This window comes from Neofelis nebulosa, chromosome 16 (assembly GCF_028018385.1).
Source record: "Neofelis nebulosa isolate mNeoNeb1 chromosome 16, mNeoNeb1.pri, whole genome shotgun sequence".
Lineage (NCBI taxonomy): Eukaryota > Metazoa > Chordata > Mammalia > Carnivora > Felidae > Neofelis > Neofelis nebulosa.
Window position 1 is genome coordinate 55,320,746 of NC_080797.1, and position 27,659 is coordinate 55,348,404.

A 27,659-nucleotide genomic window follows, 5' to 3' on the forward strand; every position below is an offset into this window, starting at 1 on the left:
GTCAATTCTTTTGTTAAAATGTTAGTACTTAATGCCAACAGGGCTCTTAAAAGTGATGGTTAGACTTTCATTGAATCTCTTTTTTTTTCCTCTTTCCATGTACATTGAACTATATATTTAAAATAATCCCCAATCTTCTTTCATTTTGTTCCAGAATTATGTGGTACAGTAGGTGAATAATGCTTCCTTGGATTCTGTATTTCCCAAACAGCATCTTCGTTGTTTCTCTCTCTTTTTTTTTTTTTTTTAAGACTTTTTAATGTTTATTAATTTTTGAGAGAGAGAGAGAAAGAACATAAGCAGGGGAAGGGCAGAGAGAGAGGGAGACACAGAATCTGAAGCAAGCTCCAGGCTCCAAGCTGTCAGCACAGAGCCCAACACTGGGCTCAAACTCCTGAACTGGGAGATCATGACCTGAGCCAAAGTTGGATGCTTAACCAACTGAGCCATGCAGGTGCCCCCATTGTTTCTCTTAAATCTGTATCCCAGGCAGTAAAGGCAAGTAGAATCCTTGTTGACTTGTAAATCAGGTTTTAATGATGCATTAACTGGGACTCTGTCACTAGAAAGGGAATTTCATTCTTCTCTCCATAGAAGAACTATTTAGGTATTTGTTACACCAGAGCTGGGACCAGAAAGAGTCTTCATAAAAATTTTATGTTCAGGATTTGCTGTCTACATATTTCTTAAGCTGTTCTCTTCTCAAAATTTCATTCGTCCCCTTTTCTCCCACACAACTTTAAGGAAAGTTGAAGTGATATGGATGGAACTAAAAGAGGAAAGCTTGAAAGCAAACCACTTGAGTGTTCACTAGATGATGACACAGTATTTGTTCAGTCTTCCATGTCAGCCTTCTTTTCAAGCCTAGTAACTCGTGTGATGGTCTTTCTCACCTCATCTGGTGTCTCTTTGAACACAATGTGCAAATTGCCATTCAGTATTTCTAATACATACCAGTTTTCATTAATTGTATTGTTTCCTGGCTTGTATCTTTCTTATTCTTAATGCAAAAACAAAAAACAAAAAAGCTACATAAACATCAGCCTTTGAGGTACTATTCAAAAATACCTGCTTTTGAAAGTCAGAATTTTTTATGCCAATAATGGCTAAACTATGTCAAAGATTTGCCAAATCACTTCTCCAAGGTCTTCAAATTCTTTAGCTTCAACATTATCAAGAAAACGGTAGTAATGGTTGGTATTTAATTTCACTCTTCATTCTTTGTAGAAGCAAGATTTGCAGTTTCTTCTGGTGCTTTTGTGGTTCTTTCTGTAATTAGTGGGGGCAACAGGAAAAAATCAGAAAGAAGCTATTGATTAGCAATTCTTATTTCAGTTAGCATTTCAGACCTATAACATACTTGATTTGTGTTCTTCCTACAATTTCTACAGCCTTGTAAGTCATTTGATTCTAGTTAATTTGAATTAGAATCGAAACATCAGTTACTGATTGTTACATATAAAGCAGCTGTAACACAATGTAAATAATAATCCCTGCCTCCTTTTTCCCTCTGCCTAGTAGGGAACTATAAGATGTTGAGATGGGTGCTTTTTTTTTTTTTTTCTTAAGTTTATTTACATATTTTAAGAAAGAGAAAGCACAAGCAGGGGAGGAGGAGAGAGAGAGAGAGAAAGAGAGAGAGAGAGAGAATCCCCAGCAGGCTCAGTGCTGTCAGCACAGAGCCTGACACAGGGCTCAAACTCACCAACCATGAGATCATGACCTGAGCCAAGATCAAGAGTTGGATGCTTGACTGACTGAGTCACACAGGTGCCCCTAGATGGGTGCTTTTTAAAAGATGTTAACATTTGAAAGAAGTTTGGCAGTGCTTGAGATCTGAGGGATGACATGCTGGTACCACAAAAGAATGCTTTGCTTATGGCTCTAGAGTTCTTATATTCTCTCCTCTGGCAGCGTGACCCTCTGTCCAGTGTGACATTTGTATGGTCCCTGAGCTGAATGCTTTCTCCCAGAACACTCCATGAAAGGGAGGGACTGGAGCCTACAAACACTCAAGAAGGAACAAGAAGGAGCTTTTTAAGCGTACTTAGAACAGAGAGAGGGGCACATATTTTGTGCAGTGATTCTACCTCAGGCTTGCTTCTGAGTCACTGTGATCTTGGGCAGGTCCTTGCAATCTTGCTTGCTGTTTCTTTGTGTCCACTGCCTGTAAAGAAGGGGTAACACCGATTAGTCAGAGTGTGAATGTCTCCAATGAAAGATGGCACATAATTGAGATTGGTATTATTACCATTCCATTACACCATTATATTTTCAATATTACTGAGCATTAATAACATTCCTTTTATGTTCCCTCACTTACATAACTACTGCAAGGAAACAGACTGGCTAGGTTTTATATTCTTTGCCAGAGCTGATGCCACCAAGCCCTTTTCATCACCCAAAGACTTTTGCTATGATTCATGGAATTTGTCTAATATGATGGGTTTGAATGGTCCATTATAGAGGCCTGGGACACAATGGAGGTTAATTGCATTCCAGCCATACCAGAAGGCTGGGCCTGGAGAGGATACTGCAGGTGAAGCAGTGTCTAAGGAAGAAAATAAGGAAGTTCTGGGATCCCTAAATGACACCATCATATATTTTACTGAAATAAGCAGAAATTATTGGTTCAGAAAGAGAGATGCAGAAGACATAACTTGGCACTCTATCATGGTATGTTTGGGATCTCAGTGCAGATGACACAGTATTGTACCTTTTCTCTGGGAGGCCATCTCACCCTAGTCTGCTTTCATTTGGGAAAATATCTCCTAGGTTTATGGATTCCCCTTTCCCAGGGCTTCACAGGCTCTAAAATCCTGAGTGCAGCATCTTCTAATTGCTGTCCCATAACCTAGGCAAGCAACAGGCGTTATGAGCTCCTTGCTATGTGTTGGGTTGGTGTTTTCACCGCTTCATAGGGTTGCCCATTAGGACAGTTTACACTCCCTCTTTTTGGAAAGCTAATTTCAGCAAAATTTCTTGACTAAGCATGGATACTCCCCTGCCTCCCCCCTTCCCCCCCCTTAACTTCTTTGGCTCATATCATCAGCCTTTAGATCCCTTAATGGTTTGTAGATCAGAGGTCCAGCCTTGTCACTACGTATTACTTACCTACCTACTGGCAGTGCCCTTTCCTTTAAAGGCATGTAAAGCATGTAAAGTTTTGTGATATTTTAGACATAAATGCTACTACTAATGATAGCTATTACATATAGCCCTTACTGTTTGCCATGCTAAACCTTTCACACATGTGACCTCATTTGATCCTAGCAAAACTCTGTGAGTTCAGTATCATCATCATCATCATCATCTCCATTTTATAGATGAGGAAATTAAAGAATGGAAATATCAAGTAACTTGCCTAAGGTCATTTAGCCTGCTAGTGGCAGAGCCATCTCCAGAGCCTATGTTCTTAATACTGTTCTATACTTATTGTCTTTACAACCTTGCATTTTTGTTGCTGGATTTTTGTGTGTTTGTGTTTGTGAGATGTCACATTTGTTATAGCTTCACCACATTGCTCAGAAGTAGGGGTGGGTATTTTCTCATTTTACATTCAGGAAAGTGCACAAAGGACTTTAAGTAACTTGCCTAGGCTTCCTAGTTCCTGACTTTAACCATTAGGTCACATAGTCTTCCTTCCCTCCCAGAATTAATTGTGTACATCTTGACCACAAGCTTTTGGGAAAGATGACTTTTAAAAAGCTTTGCTTCTGGGGAATACCTGAGTCACAGGTTTGTGCACAGGATTTTGATTGGCTTTGTTGCAGTTAAGGCCTCTGAGTTGGTTTTCTTGCCAAGCAAGCAGTAAGTGCCTTCTGTTAGGAAAACAGAGACATGTTGCCAGCTATTTTGAACAATGTTAGAAATACACTGCAGTGGGAAGGAACTGCCTCTGACTTCTGCCCACTTCTTGAAATATTTTAAGGCTAGCCATTTGGAAACTTTGTTATCAGTCCCCATTGTAATCACAGGGAGACAGTTCTTATCCCAAAGCTGAGATTTCAGGAGTGAATAGGTTAGGGGTGGTTTGGGTTTGTTTGTTTTTAATGATCTCTGGTTCTTTGCCCGCTTTGCTGGAACTTCCAGTCACTTTAAGTAGAATGTGAACCAAGTGATTCTCATTCTTTCATTGTCTGCCTTCTCATTTCTGTCTGCCTGCTGTGCTGTGGTCCTCCCTGGGTTATTCATGTAGTTGAGATTTTCTAATCAGTTGCTGCTATCTGGGTGCTTTATAAAGAAAAGAGACAGCTTCAAATATGCATTTTCCTCTGGGAGAATTCCAGTTCTCCATTTGTTTCTGTGTGTGCCTTTCCTTCCCTTTGTTCTCCAGAACCAGTTGCACAGTTCAAACTGCTAAAATGATCCAGCAGTGAAACCAATCATCAGTACTTATAGATTTTTTTTTTGGTAACATAGTCTCTTTGTTTTTTTCCTGTTTTTTGGGGTTTTGTTTTTTTTTAAGTAGGCTCCACCAAAGTGGGGCTTGAACTCATGACCCTGAATCAAGACCTGAGCTGAGATTAAGAGTTGGATACTTAACCGACTGAGCCACCCAAGAACCCCTTTTTCCTGTTTTAATTAAGTCATTCCCACCCAAGTCTCAGGAAACAATGTGATAAGATGTTAACATCTTAGAAAAATTACAGAAATGTGTTTTCGGAATTACCAATAATTTCACTGAACCTTCAAGTCATGTTTTTCCTATTGAAGTCATCTTGTTATTAGATAGATAAATGAGATAAGATATACAAAGAGCTTGGAACATGATAAATACTCAGGGTGTGTTAGCTGTTTACTTAGTTTTTTGTGTTGTTGTTGTTTTTGGTATCTCTTTCTGCCTTGAACTGTTGACTACGTAATTCCATTTCTCATATGAAAAAGAGAGTCCGATATAAAACCTGTGTTTGGTTAGAGACATACCTTCTCCCTGATCCTACCTGCCTATTCCACCACACAGGCATGTAAAGTGCATCTCCACCAGCATAGCAGTCTGGAGCCTATCATTCTACAGCAGTGTGTTAGAAAGCAATGGCAGTATATGGGGTATTTCATGGTACTTGGGCTTTTATATGGAACAGCCCTATAAATCAAGAATTCACTTATAGAGAGAGTCTTGCCTAAAAAAAAAAAAAAAAGTTGTTTTTTTTTTTTTTTTTTTAAGTTTATTTATTTATTTTTAGAGAGAGCACAGGAGGGGCAAAGAGGGAGAGAGAGAATCTCAAGCAGGCTCCATGCTGTCAGCACAGAGCCCACTGTGGGGCTCGAACTCAGGAACCGTGAGATCATGACTTGAGCCGAAATCAAGAGTCAGATGTTCGACCAACTGAACCGCCCAGGTGCCCCTACCTAAAAAAAAATTGAAAACCATTGCCTTAAATCTTGATTCTGATATTATTGATTTTTTTTAATTGTGGGCAGTTGTAAGGAAAAATAAAGGAGTGTTGTTTAATTTTTGAACTTACTAGAAATGAACAAAAAATCCATAGTAGTTAATACTTATTTCTTTATACATAAACTTTAAAAAATGATGCATCCACTCACCTCTTCACATCACCCAGCTAGAACTTATGTTATTTTTATCTCAGACTCAAGGCAGAATGGCCTATATAAAATATTCCTGGTCATTTCCCAGTGATTGAAGTTACCTACATATATAGTACATTTGCCCATAGATTAGATTTTGTTAGATTTTGGTATTTCTTCCTTCTAATCTGAGACTATCTTGAGGGCAGGTAGCAGTAGGATACACAGTAATGAGTCAGGATGGAGTATCCAGAATTTATTTCTATTATCTTATCCAGGGATACCATATTGACAGTGCATTAGAATTGTACATTGTTCAACTTTTATTGCTTTTACTGGTGAAAGAAATTGATGATTCTAATGAGCCATTGTGTACTGTTTTACTTGATTGGTTCCATTTTTTTTTTCCTGCCTGAAAATCTAGTTTCAAGGAAGCAGAAGTGGGTTTCAGACTGTTCATGGAGGTACCCTCAGGGACTACTACTGGGAAAGGTAGCTGGAGATAGAATGGGAGAAGAGGTTCAACTACAGTAGATCTAACTTGTCTGTTCCAAATAGGAACATATTTGAAAATAAGGTTTAAAAGTTACTCTAGGATAACATGTAAATCTGTGTTGATTCATTGCCCCCATAGGGTAAACTTGAATTTGTATCACACATCCTTCTGATGAGCAATGATATTCTATTACCTTTTTTGTTTATCAGTATTACAGAGGCTCTAGGCTCTATTTTGGAATGAAGCTCACTATCCTGGAAGATGTGATTGTCATATCTTCTAAATCCTTTGCTGTGAGACTTGGTGTGTTAAGAATTATACTACCTGACCTTTGAATAGCATATTTTATTTTTCAAAGGACACATGTCAGGTCATTATGTTTGCTCTAGAGCCTCTTTCTTCTGTGAATACATTCAGTAATTAAAATAAAACCCACCAAACTCTCAACTTACACAAATTCTAAGGAGATAACAAGTTAACAACTTGTTAAGATAGTTCCAGAATCTACTAAAATCATTAAATTTTAAGTTTCCTTCAGAATCGTAGATTATGGATAAGAAGAATTGTTTAATATAGCATAGTGCTAAGTTAAGTAGTCTTCATATTTTCTTCTAGAGCTGTTAATGGTTGGTCTTTATTTCTTAACTTTAGAGGGTCTTCAGATTATACACTTGTGGGACTTTTTACTTCTGAGTGTTTTTTTAACACATATTTCATTGTTAGATAAGCCAGATTTAGAATTTCGGACTAACACAGAGAAAGTAAACATGTTGGGCGGTTTCAGTGTCTTTCCTACTCGAGGCCTTAGAACCAGACTGTCTGGGTTTGGATACCTGCTCTGCACTTAGCAGCTGTGTGATCTAGGGCAGATTGTTTTGCGTGCATGGTATATAGGGCATATAAGGGAATGGTAGGACATGAGACTGGGAAAATAGGCAGATTCAAGACAGTAAGAGGTTTTATATAATATGCGAGGGTTTGAACTCCAGTGAGTAGATGGGAAGCCACTGAAAAATTATCAACAAGGAAAATACACCTGCGGATAATGCTTAAAAACATTACCCTGAAGGTAATTGAAGGGTAAATGAAGGGTGAATTGAAGGGTAAATGAAGGGTTGAATTAGAATAAGGTAGGAATGGAGTTATTAAAAGAGTACATGAAGTGATCTAGGGGACACAAGATGGCTAAGCTAAAGAATAGGATTAGGGACAAATAGGAAGAGAGAAATTTGAGAGACTGAAGCATTCAGAATAGATAAGACTCACTGACTAGATATGGAGAGACAGGAGGGAGAGTCCCATTGATTTCTGTCTTGGACAGCAGAGTTTGGGGAAGAGGTAGAGTATAAGTTTGTAACTGAAGACATGTGAGTAGAGATATCCAAATAGGGTCTGGAGCTTAAAATAAATATCTGAGTGTGAGATTATATTTTTGATGGTACCCAGAACCATAGGAGTGGCTGAGTTTATAGGAATAAGGTAAGGGGTGAAAAGAAAGATGAGAACAGAACCCTGAAGAACTCTGAACATGGAAAAATTGGCTGGGGAAAGAGAGAACCAGAACTATTATATTGAGGAAACCTTTTGCTGTCTGTTTTCTCCTAATTCCCCATGTCCTTAACATGAGACTAAAGCCAGGAAAGGATTGGAACATGGGTGGCAAAGCAGGCCATAGCTTTGGGGTTGTTAGGCTATTTAGTGGAACTTTTTAGTACTGAATGCAAAACCATCCCGTAAATAGTTGTTGCTCCCCAACTCAAAACTGCTACTCTGGGAAAATGTCTCTCCTATACGATATTTACATCAGTCTTGTTTTGACATTGTCTACTGAACTTGTGCCTGTGAGGTCATAACTCCAGTCAGTATTCATTTTTATGGCTATTCTAATAGATGCAATGTCTAGCCTGTGTGTCACCAAAGTTCAGACTCCTGTTATATTAAAGCTAGTAATATACCTGACAAGGCATGGCCAAAAGAGGTATTCAGTAAAAAGTACAAGTTGTTATCTGTAGGATATGCCATATAAGATGTGTACACAGGAAAAAAAGAACTTCACTGTAATTTACTGATAAAGAAATTCAGTATCCTAGGACATTTTTGTTTCCAAGAGACAAATTTCCTAGACCAGTGTGTGTGGAATAGTAAGCAATATGACGTTCAAAGTTTAGGACAGTTTGGGTAAAAGACTTATTTTTGTCTTGGCTTTATATCTATGTGTATGTCTGTTTGTTTATAGCTCTGAAGATGGCTGTAGTAGATATCTATCATTCCAGGTTAAAGGAGAGACAAAGGCGAAAAAAGTAAGTACAGAAAACCATCCTGCCTTCTTTCAGGTATGGAGTATTGAATACCACATATAGCCCATAAGAACATTCTACCTGTGACTCATCTTGTCACCTTGAGGAAGACACTGATATTCCTTGATCCTTAATTTTTCCATCTGTCAAATGGAGGTAATAATACTTGTCCTTTTTTTGCTTTTTTGCCTCCACCTTCCTTACCTTTTCTTGATGTTATGGTGGTCATTGAATAATATGGGTACACTGTTTTTTTGTTTGTTTTGTGGGGTTTTTTTGTGTTTTTTTTGAGAGACAGAGCAAGTAGGGGAGGGGCAGAAAGAAGGAAAGGGAGAGAATCCCAAGCAGGATCCACACTGTCAGCATGAAGCCTGATGTGGGGCTCAAACCCATGAACCGTGAGATCATGACCTGAGCCGAAACCAAGAGTCAGACACTTAACTGTCTGAGCCACCCAGGCACCCCTAATATGGGTACACTATTTTAAAGAAAACAGGAACAGTTAAATTCAAGTTGTTATCAAATTGTTATGCTTCTTTTAATGCTCTCATTTTTTTTAATGTTTATTTATTTATTTTGAGAGAGAGTGCAAACAGGGTATTGGGGCAGAAAGAGAGAGAGAGAGAGAGAGAGAGAGAGAGAGAGAGAATATGAATCCTAAGCAGGTTCCATGCTGTTAATGCAGAGCCCAGTACGGGGCTTGATATCACAAACCATGAGATCATGGCCTGAGCTGAAATGAAGAGTCAGACACTTACCCAACAGAGCCACCCAAGTGCTCCTTTAATGCTCCATTCTAATGGCTCATTTTTTTTGAGAAGTCTTACTCAGGAGGATTTCAAAAAAATTCTGAACAATTTTCAGACACTCTCAAGTTCTTCCTTCTCTTTGCAGCAGAACAAAAAGCATACATTCAGATTGAGAAATTAATAGATCCCAGACAATTTTAGCAGTTAGATTACAGAGACTTTTAACAATTCAGAGAAGGGTATGCAGAGGGTATGAGTGTGAATGCGTGTTGTCATGATGTTACAGAGTAGAAACACAGTGACATCACAACAACAAAAACAGGAATAGGACTTGGGAGGCACTCTTGAGGGACCAAGATGTGACCTAAAGTAAAGCTTATTCTCTGTGTGTTCTGAGAAGTGCTGAAGAAAATTACCCAATTGTTGTGAGAAGCTTCATTACTAGTTATAAATACGTGTGATAGGGCGCCTGGTGGCTCAGTCGGTTGGGCGGCCGACTACAGCTCAGGTCATGATCTCGCGGTCTGTGAGTTTGAGCCCCGCATCGGCGACAGCTTAGAGCCTGGAGCCTGCTTCCTATTCTGTGTCTCCCTCTCTCTCTGGCCCTTCCCTGCTTGCTCTCTGTCTCTCTCTCTCAAAAATAGTAAACATTAAAAAAATAAATAAATACATGTGATATAAAATGAAAGGTTCCAGATACATAGTTTACTTAAATTCTGTTTTGCTTAGGGGCGCCTGGGTGGCGCAGTCGGTTAAGCGTCCGACTTCAGCCAGGTCACGATCTCACGGTCCGTGAGTTCGAGCCCCGCGTCAGGCTCTGGGCTGATGGCTCAGAGCCTGGAGCCTGTTTCCGATTCTGTGTCTCCCTCTCTCTCTGCCCCTCCCCCGTTCATGCTATGTCTCTCTCTGTCCCAAAAATAAATTAAAAACGTTGAAAAAAAAAATTAAAAAAAAAAAAATTCTGGTTTGCTTAAAACACATAATTCAAGCTCAACAGTATTGTAGAACTCAGTGGTTGAGGTTGCTGTTTGATCTTATGTTTTATGGAGACACTTCCATTAAACATGCATGATACTTATTTCAAATAGGTTTAAAGCATTATGTGAATGTACACATGTACGGTTATAAATGTTCAATGTATGATCATGGTGCCATTTTATGGTTTAGCTATTTCCCTTAAATGGCTATTCTCAATTATCAATTCCCTAAATTGAATAGTTTAATTCTTATCACATGGACACAGATTCCCTTCTGTTTCATGCCAAGTTACAGATGTGTTTTTCAGTATTTTTGAGTGTTCATTCATTCATCCAGCATATAGTTATTGAGAGTCTACCATGTCCAAGGAAAGGAAAAATATATGATGGTTGAAAGCCTAAAATTGTGTTAGCAGACTCACTGCCCTTCAGAAACTTGTGAGGAGTGACATCTTTGAACCTCAATATTCCACCCCATAGTGTTTCAAATGCCTAGTAAAAGCTGCATGTGGAAGAAGTATTAAATGTGAAACTAATTATAATAAACATTATTGTGGTTTTCATCCTAGAATTATAAGAGACCATGGATTAATCAACCTTAGAAAGTTTCAGTGTAAGTATTAGCTGCTTTCTTTATTTTAAAATTTCTTCCAACATTATTGAACAGTTTTGAACAAATCATTTATGGCAGTAGTTCTTAATTCAACTTGCATATTAGCATCAATCCGGAGCCTTTTTTTTTTTTTTTTTAAGCAATCTTCACACTTAGCATGGGGCTTAATACGTGACCCCAAGATCAAGAGTCACATGACCTACTGACTGAGCCAGCCAGGCGCCCCAGCATATCATGTAGGAAGCTTTAAAAAATTCTCATGCCTGGATATCAACTCAGACTATTAATTCAGAATCTCTGAGGATTAGTGCTAGAACATTTTTATTTTTAAAATATCTTTAAGGCAGTTCTGTTACATAGTGAGAGTTAAGAATCATTAATATCTGATCAACATTTATATGATAATTCCTTTTTTTTAAGTAGTATAGTAATTACAGCATGAATATTAATGGATCATTTTCTGGAACTGGATAGGAACTATATGTTAAACACAACCGTGATCATCAGGTTGTTAAACATTTTTATGGAAAAAGTCAACCCGTATTGTGCATGGTAGTGGACACAGAAGACATTTAGCTCTGTATGATGGTGAGAATGAAACTATAATGATTTTTAAGTGAATGTTCACTTTGATGTTACTGTTTTAAATATTGAAGTTACCTAGGCTGAGCAGAAAGAGTCCCTGTACTTTTTCTTCTTCTATACTGCAGTTTGTTCAGCAAATAAGAATTATGATCTGATAATTACAACATTTTTATAGAAATGTTTATAATACTCATATGTATTCTTTTTTGTAAAAGTACCTGATGATTATTGTGCTTTGTATCCTAGTTGATAGAATTTTATAGGGCTTGACACTCTGTGCCATTATAGGGTGCAGGTCAGCCAGTCGTGGGTTAAATGTTTTTGTGATCATAATGTGACATTTTTTTTCACTTTCTGTTACACTTTTTCAAGTGATTGTGGTGTTTTGAGGATGTCACTCTTAATAGTTAAGTAATAGGCTTATCTTTTATTATTAGATATTTAGTTTTTTAAATCATCATACATAATTCTCTGGTGCATTTGTGAATAAAACTTTATATATATTTAGAATTTTTTAATGTTTGTTTATTTTGAGAGAGAGAGTGAGCGAGGGAGGGTCAGGGAGAGAGAGAGAGAGACAGAGAGAGAATCCCAAACAGGCTCCCTGCTGTCAGCGCGGAGCCTAGTGCAGGGCTCGAGCTCACAAACCGTGAGATCATGATCTGAGCCAAAATCAAGAGTCGGAAGTTTAGGGGTGCCTGGGTGGCTCCTTTGGTTGGGTGTCTGACTTCGTCCCAGGTCATGATCTCACTGTCCATGAGTTTGAGCCCCGTGTCAGGCTCTGTGCTGACAGCTTGGAGCCCGGAGCGTGCTTCGGATTCTGTGTCTCCCTCTCTCTCTGCCCCTCCCCCGCTCATGCTCTGTCTCTCTCTCTCTGTCAAAAATAAATAAACATTAAAAAAAAAAATTTTTTTTAAGAGTCGGAAGTTTAATCGACAGAGCCACTCACGTGTCCCATAGAATTTTTTTAAGGTGGATTCCCAGAAGTGGAGTTAGTAGGTCAAAGAATATGATCATTAAAAATGCTTGACATGTGCTGCCAGATTGCCTTCCAAAAAATGGTTGTATCAATTTATATTCCTTGCCTGTTTAACCTCATTGAGAACTGTGGGTTTGCAAAAATAACTCACAATCAGATTTCCATTGCCCTTTTTATAGACAATAATTGGTCATATTCTTGTAGCTACAGTAGTGGGTTCCTGTGTCTGAATGCCTGGGTTTTCAATAGCAGGTCAATAGGATTTTGACCTTTACTCATAGTAGAACTTGACTCATGTAAATTCTGTTCTCAGCTGGTAAACACAGGTCAGTTTAGCTTGATTATTCTTTTAACTGTACGTGTAGAGCTGAGAGGAGGCTCTGTTGCTTCTGAGAAAAAAGCAGCATGTGCAATGTGATTTCAGAGTTTTCAACTACCATTATAGTGAGTGTATGTGACCTTCATATCGTAGGCAGAGGGTTTTTCCATCAAATTTAAAATTTTTACTCCAAATTTTTCTGTACTATCCCTGCAGGGTTTTTTTTTTTGCTTTTGGTTTTGGGAGTTTTTTGGTAGTGAAAATAATCTGTGGCTGCCCATCAAATCAGCACCTGGAATTTGTGGATAAGAGTGTCTCCTATAAGGGAAGAGATGGAGCTGAAAAGAGACTCAATTTCAATGACGATCTTAACTGAAAGCCTGTATCTATAGTGGAAAAGTACGCAGAATTAGTTTAGTTACTGATCAGCTCATCTAATCAGTAGTTACTAATTCATCTAATCACCTGGTTTTGGTGTAGTTCTTCTGATGGAAATGACCAAGTAGCAGTTCCTGGCACTTCCAACCTACCACTTAATTGTTCGTAGGTTTTACTCCCCATCCTCTTCGCTGATACTTCTTTTTATTAGAAATTTGGTCATTAGTGATCCTCAGAGTTAACTACCTGAGGATCAGGAACCTGTATACACAGGATGCTATGACCATTTACTTGGATGATAATTCTCAAAATATAACTTCATTAGAAAGAGAGCACACATTTTTTCTAGGCTAACCTACCTCTTCTACATGCACTTCCCTTGTTTTCCTGTGGTAGTTCATACCAAAATTCTGCCCAACATTGTTCCTAAGAATGCATGATCTGCCTTTAGTTGTCTTTCCCATTACTGCCAGCAGTCCCTGCCCCTGTACAGATTAACAGACTGAGGTGCGGAGGTCACCTGGGTGCTCAGTAATGCAGATGACCTTCAATTCTCCAGTGATAACAGCATCCCTGTGTGATAGTCACTGTGATGCTGTTATCATTATGATTAATGTTTTGCATTCTTGGCTTTCCTGTTTGCTTCCTGTCATGGGTAAATTAGTCATGTGAGGTTAGGCATAGTATCCTTCCATTTGACTTCTAGTAAAAGAAACACAGACTCTAACTTAGAGATTTTTATATTCTCTATGGCATGGTTGTGTTTTATTTTCTCTGTAGTAATGGAACGGCGGTATCCCAAGGAAGTCCAAGACCTTTATGAAACAATGAGGCGATTTGCAAGGATAGTGGGGCCAGTGGAACATGACAAGTTCATTGAAAGCCATGCATGTAGGTGCTTTTTGAACTTTGTGCAAGTATTTGTGTGTTTGTGTATGTGTGTGTTTATATAAATAGAGATAATGGTATGTTTTAGGTGAAGTTCTATGAATAAATAATAAATAAATGAATATTTTTATCTTTTCTTCCCCTTTATTACCTTGAAATGACTTGGGGGTGGGACAAAAGAGGTTAAAAGCCTGGAAGCTTTCTTTTTTCCCCAGATAAACAGTAGTTTTATAGTCTCTCCCCTGACTTTTTATTATGGGAGTTTTCAAATATATATAAAAGTAGGTCTGACAGTGTAATGAACCCCCATGTATCCATCACTCAGCTTCAGCAATTAACACATCCAGTTTCATTTCTATTACCCCCTCTTCTCCCGTGCTCAACTGGATTATTTTGAAGCAAATCCAAGACATCATATCATTTTATTCATAAATACGTTAGCATTAAGAGTAGTTTTTAAAATGGGGACAAGATTTGGATGACTCATGGAGGTAGTACTTCCATCATTCTCTCTCTCTTTTTTTTTAATGTATTTATTTTTAATGTTTATTTGGTCTTGAGAGAGAGACAGAGACAGAGACAGAGCATGAGCAGGGGAGGGTCAGAGAGAGAGGGAGACACACAACCCGAAGTAGGCTCCAGGCTCTGAGCTGTCAGCACAGAGCCCAGTGCGGGGCTCGAACCCGTAAGCTATAAGATCATGACCTGAGCTGAAGTCTGATGCTTAACCGACTGAACCACCCAGGTACCCCTCCCCTCCCCCTCTCTTTCCCTTTTTTAATTAAAAACAATATTTTTTTTATTTCCTTAAGTAATCTCTGTGCCCAACATGGGGCTCGAACTCACAACCCTGAGCTCAAGAGTGTCATGCTCTACCGACCGAGCCAACCCAGTACTTCCATCATTCTCTTGCCTATCTTTCTGAGAGACCTTTGCCCAGTTACTATTTGATTTTTTACTATAAAAAAATTGAAGTTGTTAAGGCAGTAAGTCCTACACTTTAAAATAATCTGGACTGGGCAGCTTAGTCTGTATGTTTCATTGTGAGATTTATGTATTTGACCCTCAAATTTAGGGAAAATGCTTTACCAAGACTCTTATCCTGTTCTCATCATGCAATTATTTGTTGCATGGCATTATAGGCATTTATCTGAGCCTGGGTGGTTGTCCTCATCAGACACCCTGTTTGGTTGGCATTCTTTGTGTGGTTTGCACTAGGTGACTGATCCTTTACTTCCTGTCCCAGTTTGTGCCATCCCTGGTTCATGTGTCACTCCAAAGAACTACACCCCATGAATTGTCTGGGCTCTTCCTTCATCCTCTGTTTCAAAGCACCCAAATTTGAATGTTCTATCACATAATAACGCAAGCAATACAACCTGATCTGTCCACTCAGAGGAAGCAGAAATCTTTGGTTTATGGAAAACAATGCTCTTTTGTTCCTATAGGAGAAAAGCTGTAAAGAAGCTATCTGGGACTTGAGCACAGAGCTTTTGTCCTTTGCTTATAAAAGGGCCACATCAAGTAATAGCAGAGATAGCTTTTATAAAAGAATTTGGTTATTTGGATAGATAAATAGAGGATAAACAGAGCAAGGAAACTTAGTTGTTTAAAAAAATTAATTCGTTACTTCTGTAGCTAATGAATTCAGCCAGTTCATTGTACCACCTTCTGGGAGACGTTTCCAGCTGCTTTCTCCAGCTGGAGATGGTAGCCAAAAGATAGCTAGAGTAGGTTTTTCTGAGCTCTTGGGTAACATTTCTTTTTTTTTTTTTTTTAAGTTTATTTATTTATTTTGAAGGAGAGAGAGTGTGAGTAGGGGAGGGGAGAGAGAGAGGGAGAGGGAATCCCAAGCAGGCTCCACACTGTCAGCACAGAGCCTGATGTGGAGCTCAAACTCATGAACCATGAGATCACGACCTGAGCTGAAATCAAGAGTTGGATGCTTAACCAACTGAGCCACCCAGGCACCCCTCTTGGGTAAAATTTCTAATGAAATGTCATCATTATATAGGATTTCCCAAATGTAATTGCCCAGTCTTTTATATAAGACAGAATTACTGAAAATACTCAAAAGCAGAAGTATTCCTCTTAATGTTGATTTTGGCTTTCCAATTTTTCTCCTTCATTCTTTTTGGGATAAACAGTGGAATTTGAACTCCGAAGGGAGATCAAGAGGCTCCAGGAATACAGAACAGCAGGCATTACCAATTTTTGTAGTAAGTATGCTTAAGTTACACATTATATCAGTGGGCAAGTGTCTTCTTAGAATTTTTTTTTTTTTTTTTTTTTTTGAGAAAAAGAGAGGGAAAGAAAGAGAATGTGAGTGGGGGAGGGGCAGAGAGAGAGAGGGAGAGTAAGAGAGAATGCCAAGCAGGCTCCATGTCCACTGCAGAGCCCAATGCAGGGCTCTATCTTACAACCATGAGATCATGACCTGAGCTGAAGTCAAGAGTCAGATGCTCAGCCAGCTAACCCACCCAGGTTTCCCTGCAAGTGTCTTCTAAACACATAAAGGAAGTCTCTGAGGCTTTGTGGATTTTTTTTTTTTTTTGGCTTTGTGAATTTTTTTAAAACAAGTTTTCCTTTTTTGAAATGAGTTTTTGATCTTTCCAATAAAGTTTCATGTGTATAATCCTTATAAATACCCTTATATGGTTATCTCAGGTAAAATAAAAGTGACAACACAAAAGAGAGGTGCTGTTTTAGATGTGGGAATCTGCTATGGCCTCTAAGAAAAGGATTTTATATTCTGAATTTTAGCCTCAACCTTTTAAAATTTTGTGAATGCATGGTCTGATCATTTGTATTAACCAAGCTTCAAATGGTTCTACATGCTTGCATCCCAGTTCTTTGAGGTGGTAATAATACTTATATTAATAGCAGCCAACATCTTTCACCATGCACCAGGCCCTACACTATGATTCTTATAACAGACTTATGAGATCGGCACTGTTATTTCCATGTAATGAAGAAACAGATTTAAAGTGGTTAAAGATGGGAATGCAAGCTGGTGCAGCCACTCTGGAAAACAGTATGGAAGTTCCTCAAAAAACTAAAAATAGAACTACCCTACAACCCAGCAATTTGCACTACTAGGCATTTATCCACGGGATACAGGTGTACTGTTTTGAAGGGACACATGCACCCCCATGTTTATAGCAGCACTATCAACAACAGGCAAAGTATGGAAAGAGCCCAAATGTCCATCGATGGATGAATGGATAAAGAAGATGTGGTGTATGTATATACATATATATACGTATGTATATATATATATATATATATATATATATGTATATACATACGTATATATATACACATACATACAATGGAGTATTACTTGGCAATCAAAAAGAATGAAATCTTGCCATTTGCAACTACGTGGATGGAACTGGAGGGTATTATGCTAAGTGAAATTAGAGAAAGACAAATCATACGACTTCACTCATATGAGGACTTTAAGAAACAAAACAGATGAACATAAGGGGAGGGAAGAAAATAATATGAAAACGGGAAGGGGACAAAACAGAAGAGACTCATAAATACGGAGAACAAACGGGGTTACTGGAGGGGTTGTGGGAGGGGGGATGGTCTAAATGGGTAAGGGGCACAAAGGAATCTACTCCTGAAATCATTGTTGCACTATATGCTAACTAATTTGAATGTAAATTTTAAAAAATAAAAAATAATAAAATAATAAAGTGGTTAAAGAGGTAGTTGTAGTAGACCCAGGTCATAAGAGAAGGCAGTGGATTACAGTAGTTAAAAGCTTAAGGTCTAGACTTGGGCCAGTTGGGTTTGGATTCTGGCTCTCTTGTTTACCAGATTTGTAACTCTGTTTAGTTTTCAGTTTTCCAAGTCTCTTAGAGCTAATAAGGTTAAATTAAAATAATGCATAAACACATAGCACAGTACCTGGCTCAAATGCTCAATAAATGGCAGTTTCTGTTGTTTTATTGGAAAGATCTTTAACATTCCCTCCTTCCTGTTGGTTGAAAGCTACTGCCCACTTCCCATAAGAAGTAGCCTTATTGGGTGTAAATTCAGCCTCGTGTAATGGTTCTTTATTTTTAACAACAGAAACCATTTCAAAATGGAATTTTATGTAGAGCCTAGTCTATAAATAAGATGAAAGTGAAACTACTTTGAATTCCGGTGGTACAGGTCATGTGTGGAACCCAGGACCACCAGTACGTGGTGGTGCCTTTGCTCTTTACAGTAACCCCTGAAATATTTTCATGATATCCTGGGCTTTATGGAATATGGTTTGGAACTTTGGAATCTGTACAGCTTTTTTAACGTGTAGAAAACACCACACAGCTTTTGTTTGACAAGATGTACATAAGAGACACTGATACCAAGTTTTGATTACCCAATATTGATTGCCTCTGGGAAAGAAGGGAAAGAAATAGTGCTAATCAATGAGGACTTATCTTTATTTGTAATTTTAATTGGTTTTTAAAGCAGTATGCTTATAGCCCTTGTGTACCTTCGGAAAACATATAGATAGAAAAAATACAACAGGATGCAAATATGATAGTATTTTAAGTTACTCTTTGGAAGTGGGATATATGAGTGACTCTTTCTTTCTTTGTACTTCTCTGTTTTGCAGGTTTTTGCCCCCATATTTCTCTTTCTTTTTTTCTTTAAGATTTTATTTTTAAGTAATCTCTACACCTGACATGGGGCTGGAACTTACAGCCCCAAGGTCAAGAGTTGCGTGTTCCACCGAGTGAGCCAGCCAGGTGCCCCTGCCCCCAAACTTCTTTCCATTTCTTTCCTTTCCTTTTCTTTTTCTTCTCTTTTCTTTTTTTCTTTTCTTCGCTTTTTTCTTTCCTTTCCTTTTCTTTTCTTTTCCTTTTTTTAATGTTTATTTATTGATTTTGAGAGAGACAGAGTGTGAGTGGAGAAGGGACATAGAGAGAGACGCAGAATCCAAAGCAGGCTCAAGACTCTGAGCTGTCAGCACAGAGCCCAGTGTGGGACTCAAACCTATAAACCAAAAGATCATGACCTGAGCTAAAGTCAGACACTTAACCAATTGAGCCACCCAGGCACCCCCCTGTCCACAGATTTCTTAAAGCTAGAAAAAGAATAAAAATATTAATCATTTCTTGTCAAAAAAGGGATTTCAAACTGAGGGAACTCACGTTGCCCTTAGAACAATAATTGTGGAAGCAGTTTTGCAAAGGAAACCAAGTAAAGACAAACTGCTTGCTGGTCAGTTTGGAAGCCCTTCAGTTAGTTCTGCATTGTCATTGCAATTATGTGTCATCTACACCTTCAGGTGCCAGAACCTATGATCACCTCAAGAAGACACGAGAGGAGGAGCGCCTTAAACGCACCATGCTCTCCGAAGTTCTCCAGTACATCCAGGACAGTAGTGCTTGCCAGCAGTGGCTCCGCCGGCAAGCTGACATGTGAGTAATTAGTCCAGGAAGAAGGAGCATCTTCTTGGATGCTTTGGCTTTTACTTGTAGTTTCAGACACATCCGTGGGTACCCCACCCACATGGCAGAAGAGTAATAATTGGGTAGCTAGAAAAACTCAGAAAATTTTAGCAGTCTATCTCAGAACTGTGGTACTGACTGTTTTGAGGAACATAGCTGCCCCCCCCTACTTTGCTACTTTGATCTTATTTTTAAAAATTAGAAAATTCCTCCACCCATGCCTCCTCTCTCCCCCATATCTACTGGAATGATTTCCATTGGTGAATCATGTCCTTGTCCTTTCCCTGTGATTGGTCTCCATTATGTTCCAGACTAAGAGGTCTTCTTAACAAATCCAAGTAATTTCTTACACCCCACGGAACAGATTTCCCTTAGTATAGTATTTTCCCTGTTTAGTATAGCAGGATATCCTGTAAAACAGTGAAGTCTGTCTCATTACATCCCTTTAAAGTAACCAACCTAATAAATGGCACCCAGCCCACATGGGCTTTTGGAAATTGCCGTCTTTGGTGTGACATTAGTTAAATTCCTCTTCTTTGTTCTAGTGATTCTGGCCTGAGCCCTTCTATTCCAATGGCTTCGAATTCAGGTAATTATTTTTCCAGGCTGGAGCAAGACTTGATTGTGAAGTTTTCATTCTAGGGATTCACCCAGTAGTCCCTTCCCCCTTTCTGTGAGCAGTGTGCTTAGGCAGAGGAATGGTAAGTGTTATCGCAGTTTGTAAACATTAGCAAGTTTCAGTCTTTTCAGGGTTTGAGTACAGAGACAAGGGAAGAAAGAGCTCCAGAGAGGTGTTTTCTTTATTTTACCAATGCTCATGAGCAGTTCATTTGCTGCAGTTGTACCTACCACAGCTTTTGAGATTTGTCCCACAGTGGGTAAATTAAAGGCTTTGTGTCCTGAGCAGAAATTTAAGGATTTCTTAATAATTTGGAGACTTGAGGTATTTGTTTGTTATCTTTACCTCTTTGGGTGTGTCCTCTATTTTGGGGTTAGTTGACAGAGCAAGATTAAACCATATGATAATCTGGTAATCCTTTGTTCTTGGTAATCAGTGAATGGTAATTTGGAGTGGAATAAGTTCTAGACTTCTGATCCAAAATTGTGGTGTTTGTTTGCCAGTTCTCTTGATGGTAATTCTCACCCATGCTCCATATGCTGTATTTGCCACTTTCCCTTATTAGAGCACACAGACCATGCTACTGTGGAGCCTGAGCTGGTCAGAAAGATGATGCACCTGCACTTTTACCACGCTTGAAACAGTAGACCTTTGATCCCATTTAAAGTCTCTCAGGTTCAGGGTCTAGACCAGGCTCAGAGAAGGCTACTTTAGGAATACTTTTTAAAAAATTTATTCCTTTGTTTCAGGTGATTATTTCTTAATACTTAGAAAAGAGAGCCTTTTAGAGAGTAGTCAGGACAGCTGAATCCAACTTTTATTTTACAAATTTCATACTTCTAATCCTGCCCCCTGAATCTACATACAGAAATACAAACAGCAATAATGTGACACGATAATAACTAATAATTTGGCATTTGTGTTTTCTGAAGCATTTATTCTGTACTCATTTATTCTTTGTTGCTTCCAAGGCTGGTGTTAGCCTTTCTTACCCCCTATTTTAGGTTGAGGAGACTCCTTGCTCCTCTTCATGTTCTCAGTTGGTCCTAAGGCAGTGCAAAGTAGAAAGTCTGGATCATTAATTACAACCTAGCCTCTGGTAACTTTGTTGAGGTACTAAATGATTTTAGTCTCCCTTTTTTAGTGTTTAGGGTAAGTCTAGACCTGTTGGTTATGGAGAACCCCTTATCCCATTGTTGATCCTATAGAGAAGCCTGTTTTCTAGCAGAGCAGCCTATAACAGTCCCTCCTCTCTCTCCCCACCTCTTAAAAGTCAACACCAATAAAACTTTTCTTTTGCCTAACCCAGCCCATCTACCTCCCCACTAATCCCAAATATACATTCAAAACAAAACCAAAAACTTTTGTCCATCAAACTTCCCATCCTGAGCAGTGACCTCATACTTGGGTTTCTTTCCCCATGTGTGAGTTCACCTCAGCTTCTAGTTTGCCATATAATGGCTCATTGTTCCTCTGTGTGTATCTTTCAGGTAAACAGGACTACTTTGGAAGGAACAGATATTCCCTCACATAATAAATAAGAAGGGCCTTTTGCTGGCCTAACAGTCTGCCTTTGATCTGAAGGCAAATGGTACTTGGTTAATTACCATGTTTGCCTTGTACTCCTGGCAGAGTAGTGAGGATTAGGAAATGTCTCTCCTGCAGAGTTGTTATTTCCATTCATCAGCTGTCAAGTGAGGCAGCATATGACCTTTTTTAACTGGATAACATCTGGGCTTTAGATTTTAGAATCTCCTACTGGGTTAGGAAGAATAGTCATATTTGATGTTTAGGTATATGTAATTGTGTATTTTAGCAGAGCAAAGGGCATGTGAATTACCATTTATATTTTCAGGTGAACGTTGGGGTGCCGTGTTGCACACCAGACTGAGGCTGGAGGTATTGGGGAGAGATTTCTTACAGCTGGACATAGTGATCTTGTACCTAAGTGGCCTGGCTGTAGTGGACTTTGCTACTTTACACTTGAGGAATTGGCACTCCTATAAAATATATACCTTTTTCTGTGTCTGTAGGTAGACGAAGTGCACCACCCTTGAACCTCACTGGCCTCCCTGGCACAGAGAAGCTGAATGAAAAAGAAAAGGAGGTAACAAAAAGAAGGGAGCTAAAGGAAAGAGAGTAGAGTTGATTATTCATTGAATTGTCATTAAAACACATTATAGGATCCAACCCGTTTGGCTCTGCTCATGTGACATACATGTATAGCTGTAGTCTGTCCTACAATTTAAAGAGCTGAAGAGCTAACCTCAACAAGTTTCAGAGAATTCCTTTCCTTAGCACCCTGCTACCATTCGAAGACCATATGATATATAAATCTAATCAATGCAGCCATCATTTATTGAGCATTACCATGTACCAGATACTTTACTAAGTGCTTCATGTGAATGAAATTAATTTTTTATAAATCTAAAATAACTCCTATATGAAAATGTTTATTTCCTATTAGAATGGTCACTTAGATAAGTCCTACACTTATTCAAATAATTGTCTCCATAGCATGTATATAAGCCGTAAAGAAAGGGCTGCATCATCATATATAATCACATACAAATTTTGATTAAAAATGCCATGTCCTACTTTTTGTTTTCCACTATAATCATCAGACTCGTCTTCATATTACTTTTGGTTGTCTTAAAAATTTAAATTCAGCCTCAAAAGAGTCCTCCTCTAGTATTTTCAAAAAAAATGTGCACAGTGCTGAAGTCCATTCCAAAAGAGGAGTTCCTCTTTTGCTCCTCATGTGCTCCTCTTCCAGTTCCCAAGATCAGTCTCCCCATCTGCCACTCCAGACAAGTGAGGAAGAGTCATGGAGTAGGTAGGGGCTGTTAGTCTTTTAATTTATCCCCCAGGAACAGTAAAGATTAGTTTGGGAGTAGACAGAAGTGTATGTTATATTTAAGTATTGCTGAAGAAGGTCACAGGCCATTCTGAGTCAAGTATTGAATGGCCTGGGGTTTCAAGCAGTTTTTATCCTTACCCACAAACGGTGACCTCACACTGCTCATTGTCATGAGATGCTGTGGCAGGTGAACTGGAATGGAGCCAGCTTTCTAGATTTTCAGCAGCTGAAATAGCCTCTTCGCAAGGTCTCTATATTTCCTCCTCCTCCAAAGTAGGAAATATAATCACAAAAGCAGGGACAACTACTTTATGCTGATACTAAAAATAATGTGATTCACACTTGGGAATCCAAGTATCTGCACCCCCGCCCCTACTGTGCCTTGTGGCTCTTCCTTGACTGGCTGTGTTGGAATGTGCTGGGCCAAGAGTTGTGTGGACCCAGGCTGCTCCTCTCGACACAAACTTGGAACTCCTTGACAAACCCAGGTGAGCCAGCTGACAGGTACTAAAGGCTCTCCCAGCATCATACTCTGGTTTTCTCTTCCTGAGTGTCTGTCGTTAGGGAGTATTCTCTCCAAGGAAGAGACTAAATGGAATGTGGTCCGGCCACCCAGCAGCTCCTATAAATAGTTGGAGGTTGATGTCACTTTTTAAACTTTATTTTGGCTATACCTACTGGATTAAATTACGAGAATGACAGATGTTAATGTTTATTAAATTTGCCGTGTCTTGCAGCTCTGTCAGATGGTGAGGTTGGTCCCAGGAGCCTATTTAGAATACAAATCTGCTCTATTGAACGAATGTAACAAGCAAGGAGGCTTGAGACTGGCACAGGCAAGAGCACTCATCAAGATAGATGTGAACAAAACGCGGAAAATCTATGATTTCCTCATCCGAGAAGGATACATCACTAAAGCCTGAGGCTCTGAGGGCTTGCAATCAGAAATCACAAGTTTGGAATGTGTGGGCCAAAGGACAGTACGGGCATTCTGGAGAGTTTCATTTCTGAGCTGAATTCTCATTGTAAAAAGAGGGGAAGGACAAAGGAAACCTTAAGTTGTATTAATACCTACTTTTTTCTCTGCCCTGCTTTAAAACACTCCTGTTGTTGGTATTGTGCTGCAGAGTTATGTGCTAGATAAGCTATTATTAAATGTGAGTGGGCATTTATCCCTAACACCTCTTGTAGCTAAAACAAGAACCATAGTACCTCACATCAGAGTGTTGGTAGAAATAGAAATGAACCAGTCTTTAGTCCCAGGAGTCCAGCTCAGATCTTTGTACTTGGGAGGTTGGTTTTCTGATTATCTGTTTCACCTTCAAACATTACAGAAAGATTTAAAATAAAGAGAAAGGTTATGGAGCATGAGAAAGCTTTCTCTTCTGAAGATTTCTTAAGCTGACATCTTCTGTTTATGAGCAAAGGGAAGGAAAATTTCCCCGTGATGGTCTTGTCCCAAACTACATCTTTCCCTTTAATGTCTGGCTTTGTACATTGCTGTCTGACTGTCTAATCTGCAGTAGACTTTTGAGGAGGTGGCACCGGATGTTAAAATGTCTCTGTTATTTTTAGAATTAATGGATTAAAATGTTTTGCTACTTAATTTGTGGGTGTGTCAAATATTCTGGTAACTAAAGCACACTTAGGGTGTTGAATGCCTGCCTCATCACGCTGCACTGTCTCTGCTAACATGTGTGTCCCGGAGTCACCCTGGTCTTACTGTGGGTTTCCCAGGATACCAAGCCCTTGAGGATGGAGATGACACAACTAACCTCAGCATTTGCTTGGATTGAGACCTGAGCCCTGATTTCTCAATGGTGACAGGCTAGCCTGCAATAAAAGCTACTTTTAAAACAAAAGTAAAGCAGTTTCATATATGAGACTCACTAGATATGAGGGTGAGTAGCCCCACCATATCTGAAACGATCCTCAAACCTTCCTACAAAATAAGCCAAACGCAGAGTCATGGTTATTCCATTTCTGCTAGAAGCAAAGCTGTATATAGAAAGAATTTCAGAATCTGCACAAATAGCCTTCAGTAGCTCACTGATTCCTTAGTTCTTTCAGCGTTCAACATGTCTAATTAAAATATATACTTTGGTGGAAGTATTTGCTCAAACTTTTTGACTGATACAAATATGCATGCAGCTTGCTGATAGACTTATCTAGGGGGTTATAAATGAAAAGGAAACTCTTGGGGCACCTGGGTGGCTCAGTCGGTTAGGCGGCCGACTTCGGCTCGGGTCATGATCTCGCGGTCCGTGGGTTCGAGCCCCGTATCGGGCTCTGTGCTGACAGCTCAGAGCCTGGAGCCTGTTTCAGATTCTGTGTCTCCCTCTCTCTGACCCTCCCCCGTTCATGCTCTGTCTCAAAAATAAATAAATGTTAAAAAAAAAAAAAAAAAGGAAACTCTTAGGATCAGAGGAAATTGGAATAAAAGACTTCAATCTGAAAAAGGGTGGCTTGTGGAAACGCTCCCTTTTTTTTGCATTGTCATATCTCTTAGAAAATGTACGCTTCTACCACCATCACCCCTACTTGGTTATAAAGGGATTGCCTCTTGTTCCTGAAAACTAATTCCTCTTCTAAAGTGGGGGGTGCATTAGACATGGATGTCAAGTGATGTCTGTTGTAGTCCCAAGAGTCCTTAGTCTTGATTAAGGAAGGCTTCCTGAGAGAGGTGAGCTCTTGAAGCAATGAAACAATCGAGAAGAGAGAGAGAAAACGGCAGATGGAAGTGGGAGACTGTTCCAGACATGGTGGGTGGAGGACGATGTGGAGGCAGCAGTAGGAGTGAGGAAGATAGTACCAAGAGGTGTAGTTGGCTAGGACATGGGGGCAGCTGTAGTAGTTAGGAGTGGGAGATGGGAGGACAGTCTCGTAGAAACCTTGGGACCAGTCAACTCTGAAAAAACTGGGGAATAAGTTGATTTGATGAGGAAAATGGCAGAGTTGAAAATAGTGATAGTAAAATAAGGCTGTGATTTCAAATGACTGGATTTTAGAAAGTAGGATTATTACTGTGGCTAAGGTTTCTCAAGGATCAAGCCATATTTGGGGTAAAGGTTACTCTTCAGTCACTGCATCACCATCTTTGTGCATTTATAACAGAAAAGCACTTGCTGATATTTGATGTGGCTGGCTTAAGTACATTATTTTCTTCCATGTTCGTATCACCAAAGGAAGGCCTTTCTTGTTCTTAAAAATTCAGAGCTAGCAAGGGCCTTCAAAGTATATTCCATCCTTCCCCTTTGCTGCTAGATGGAGTTGGCCTTAAACCAGCTACACTAATCCAGGTCTCTCTTAGGCCGTATCATTACAAAGAGGGAACGTTTACCCTGAAATTCAATGACATCAGTAAAGACCTTTTTGTGCATATCCTTCTTTGCCAGTGGTGAGAAATAGAGAATTTCTTCCTATGTCAAGACCCTTCCCATGCTCAAAGATCTAGACTGTCTCTCTTGAGACCAACTAACTCAATGGTTTATCTCTTTTTGGGTTCCAGTTTTTATTCTTTTTAGTCTCTCCCTGCTCCCCAACTCCCCATTTAAATCTGAAGTCAGTTAACCAATCCTTGTTGAGAGGTAAAAACAAGCTTCCAGTTTTCAGTAATGAAACCAGCTTGTGGTTAGCTGGAAAGGGGAGCAAACCAATGACATTCATCAAGAACAACAGAATTCCAGGTGGTAAAGTCTCTCTAGCTTAAGGAAATCTGTAGATATGTAATAAGAGAACTAAACTTTCCAGTGTAAAGAATCAGAGGCCCAAATTGTAAAGAAAAGCTTGGAAAAACTCATTCATAATACTCTTCCACTTGTCTCTGGGCAAGAGAGTGGTACTGTGTTCTAAACAGCATTCTGGAATACTGTCCATCTTTCAGGATATCTTTGTGAGTACCTTCTAGATATACACTGTATTTTTGTTTTGTTGTGGTCTTTTGGGTTTTTTTTTTTTTAGAGACAGAGCATGAGTAGGGGCGAAGGGCAGGAGGGGGAGAGAGAGAGAGAATCATACTCCACACTCAGCGTGGAGCCCAATGCGGGGCTCAATCCCATGACCCTGGGATCGTGACCTCAGCCAAAATCAAGAGTCAGATACTCAAATGACTGAGCCACCCGGGCGCCCCTATATTATTGTTAACACAAAAGGCTTTCCCACAACTTCTGTGTTTCGTTTGAAGTTTGATTCAGGAGGTACTGATGTAGAAGTTTTGCTTTCCTTTCCAATATACCTAGCCAGATGTGGTTAACCTCTCCCTGATCTGCTGGAAAGGATCATGTCTGGTACAGTGGGGCACTGTGTGGCCTTGTGTAGAAGCTAAGACAAAGAATTTCTCTTCAAGCAGACACAATAACCAGCTCTTGTGAGCACAACATAGTAAGGGAGATTGAGCAGGATCTCCATGTGCAAGCGGAGTCAGAGCAGCCTGGTTAGGGAGTAATGGGCGTGCTGATATTGGCACTTAATTTGGGAGAACAGTAGGGAACATTTAGTGAGTGTTTTGGAAAGAAGCCTATCCGTGAAGTATGCATCAGAACTTAGTTTGCTGCTTTTGAGTGGTTGGGGGCTAGGGGGTGGGGACACAGGTGAATCATTCCTGAGTAGTCTGGAAGGCCAGTTTCTAAATCTAATGGGAGGGAGTTCTTTTCCTGTTCAGTTTTGCCTACTGCCTTGGCTTCTGTCAGGAGTACCTCCGCCCCCAGCAACTGCCTTGATAAGAATATCAAATGCTCTTTGATTTGACTGACCAGGCTTACAAGTCAAGAGACAGGCATTTAAGGGAATGGTGAATGTTTTAACATCTGGCATTAAAATTCCTTTGTCACTATCAGTTACTTGCATGTTATGTATTGTATGCTGGGCCCTCTTCCCTGTTAGGAGTAAGAATAATAAGGAAGTTGAGATAAGAATCCA

General features: G+C 39.4%; 1 protein-coding gene across 7 annotated transcripts in view; it reads left to right on the forward strand.

Moving 5' to 3' along the window:
* TADA2A (transcriptional adaptor 2A) overlaps positions 1-24,348 on the forward strand; it is a 52,383-nt gene extending 28,035 nt beyond the window's left edge. For 5 of the 7 annotated variants that reach the window (XM_058706029.1, XM_058706032.1, XM_058706030.1 and 2 more), the window contains 8 exons: positions 8,262-8,325; positions 10,618-10,661; positions 13,703-13,813; positions 15,958-16,029; positions 19,101-19,233; positions 19,809-19,852; positions 21,916-21,989; positions 23,480-24,348. In XM_058706029.1, coding sequence (XP_058562012.1) covers positions 8,262-8,325; positions 10,618-10,661; positions 13,703-13,813; positions 15,958-16,029; positions 19,101-19,233; positions 19,809-19,852; positions 21,916-21,989; positions 23,480-23,665 — 728 coding nt within the window. In that variant the 3' untranslated portion in view covers positions 23,666-24,348. The remainder of the gene's footprint in view (positions 1-8,261; positions 8,326-10,617; positions 10,662-13,702; positions 13,814-15,957; positions 16,030-19,100; positions 19,234-19,808; positions 19,853-21,915; positions 21,990-23,479) is intronic. The other 2 variants (XM_058706031.1, XM_058706033.1) reach the window with 2 other exon arrangements.
* The last annotated feature ends 3,311 nt before the right edge of the window (positions 24,349-27,659 follow it).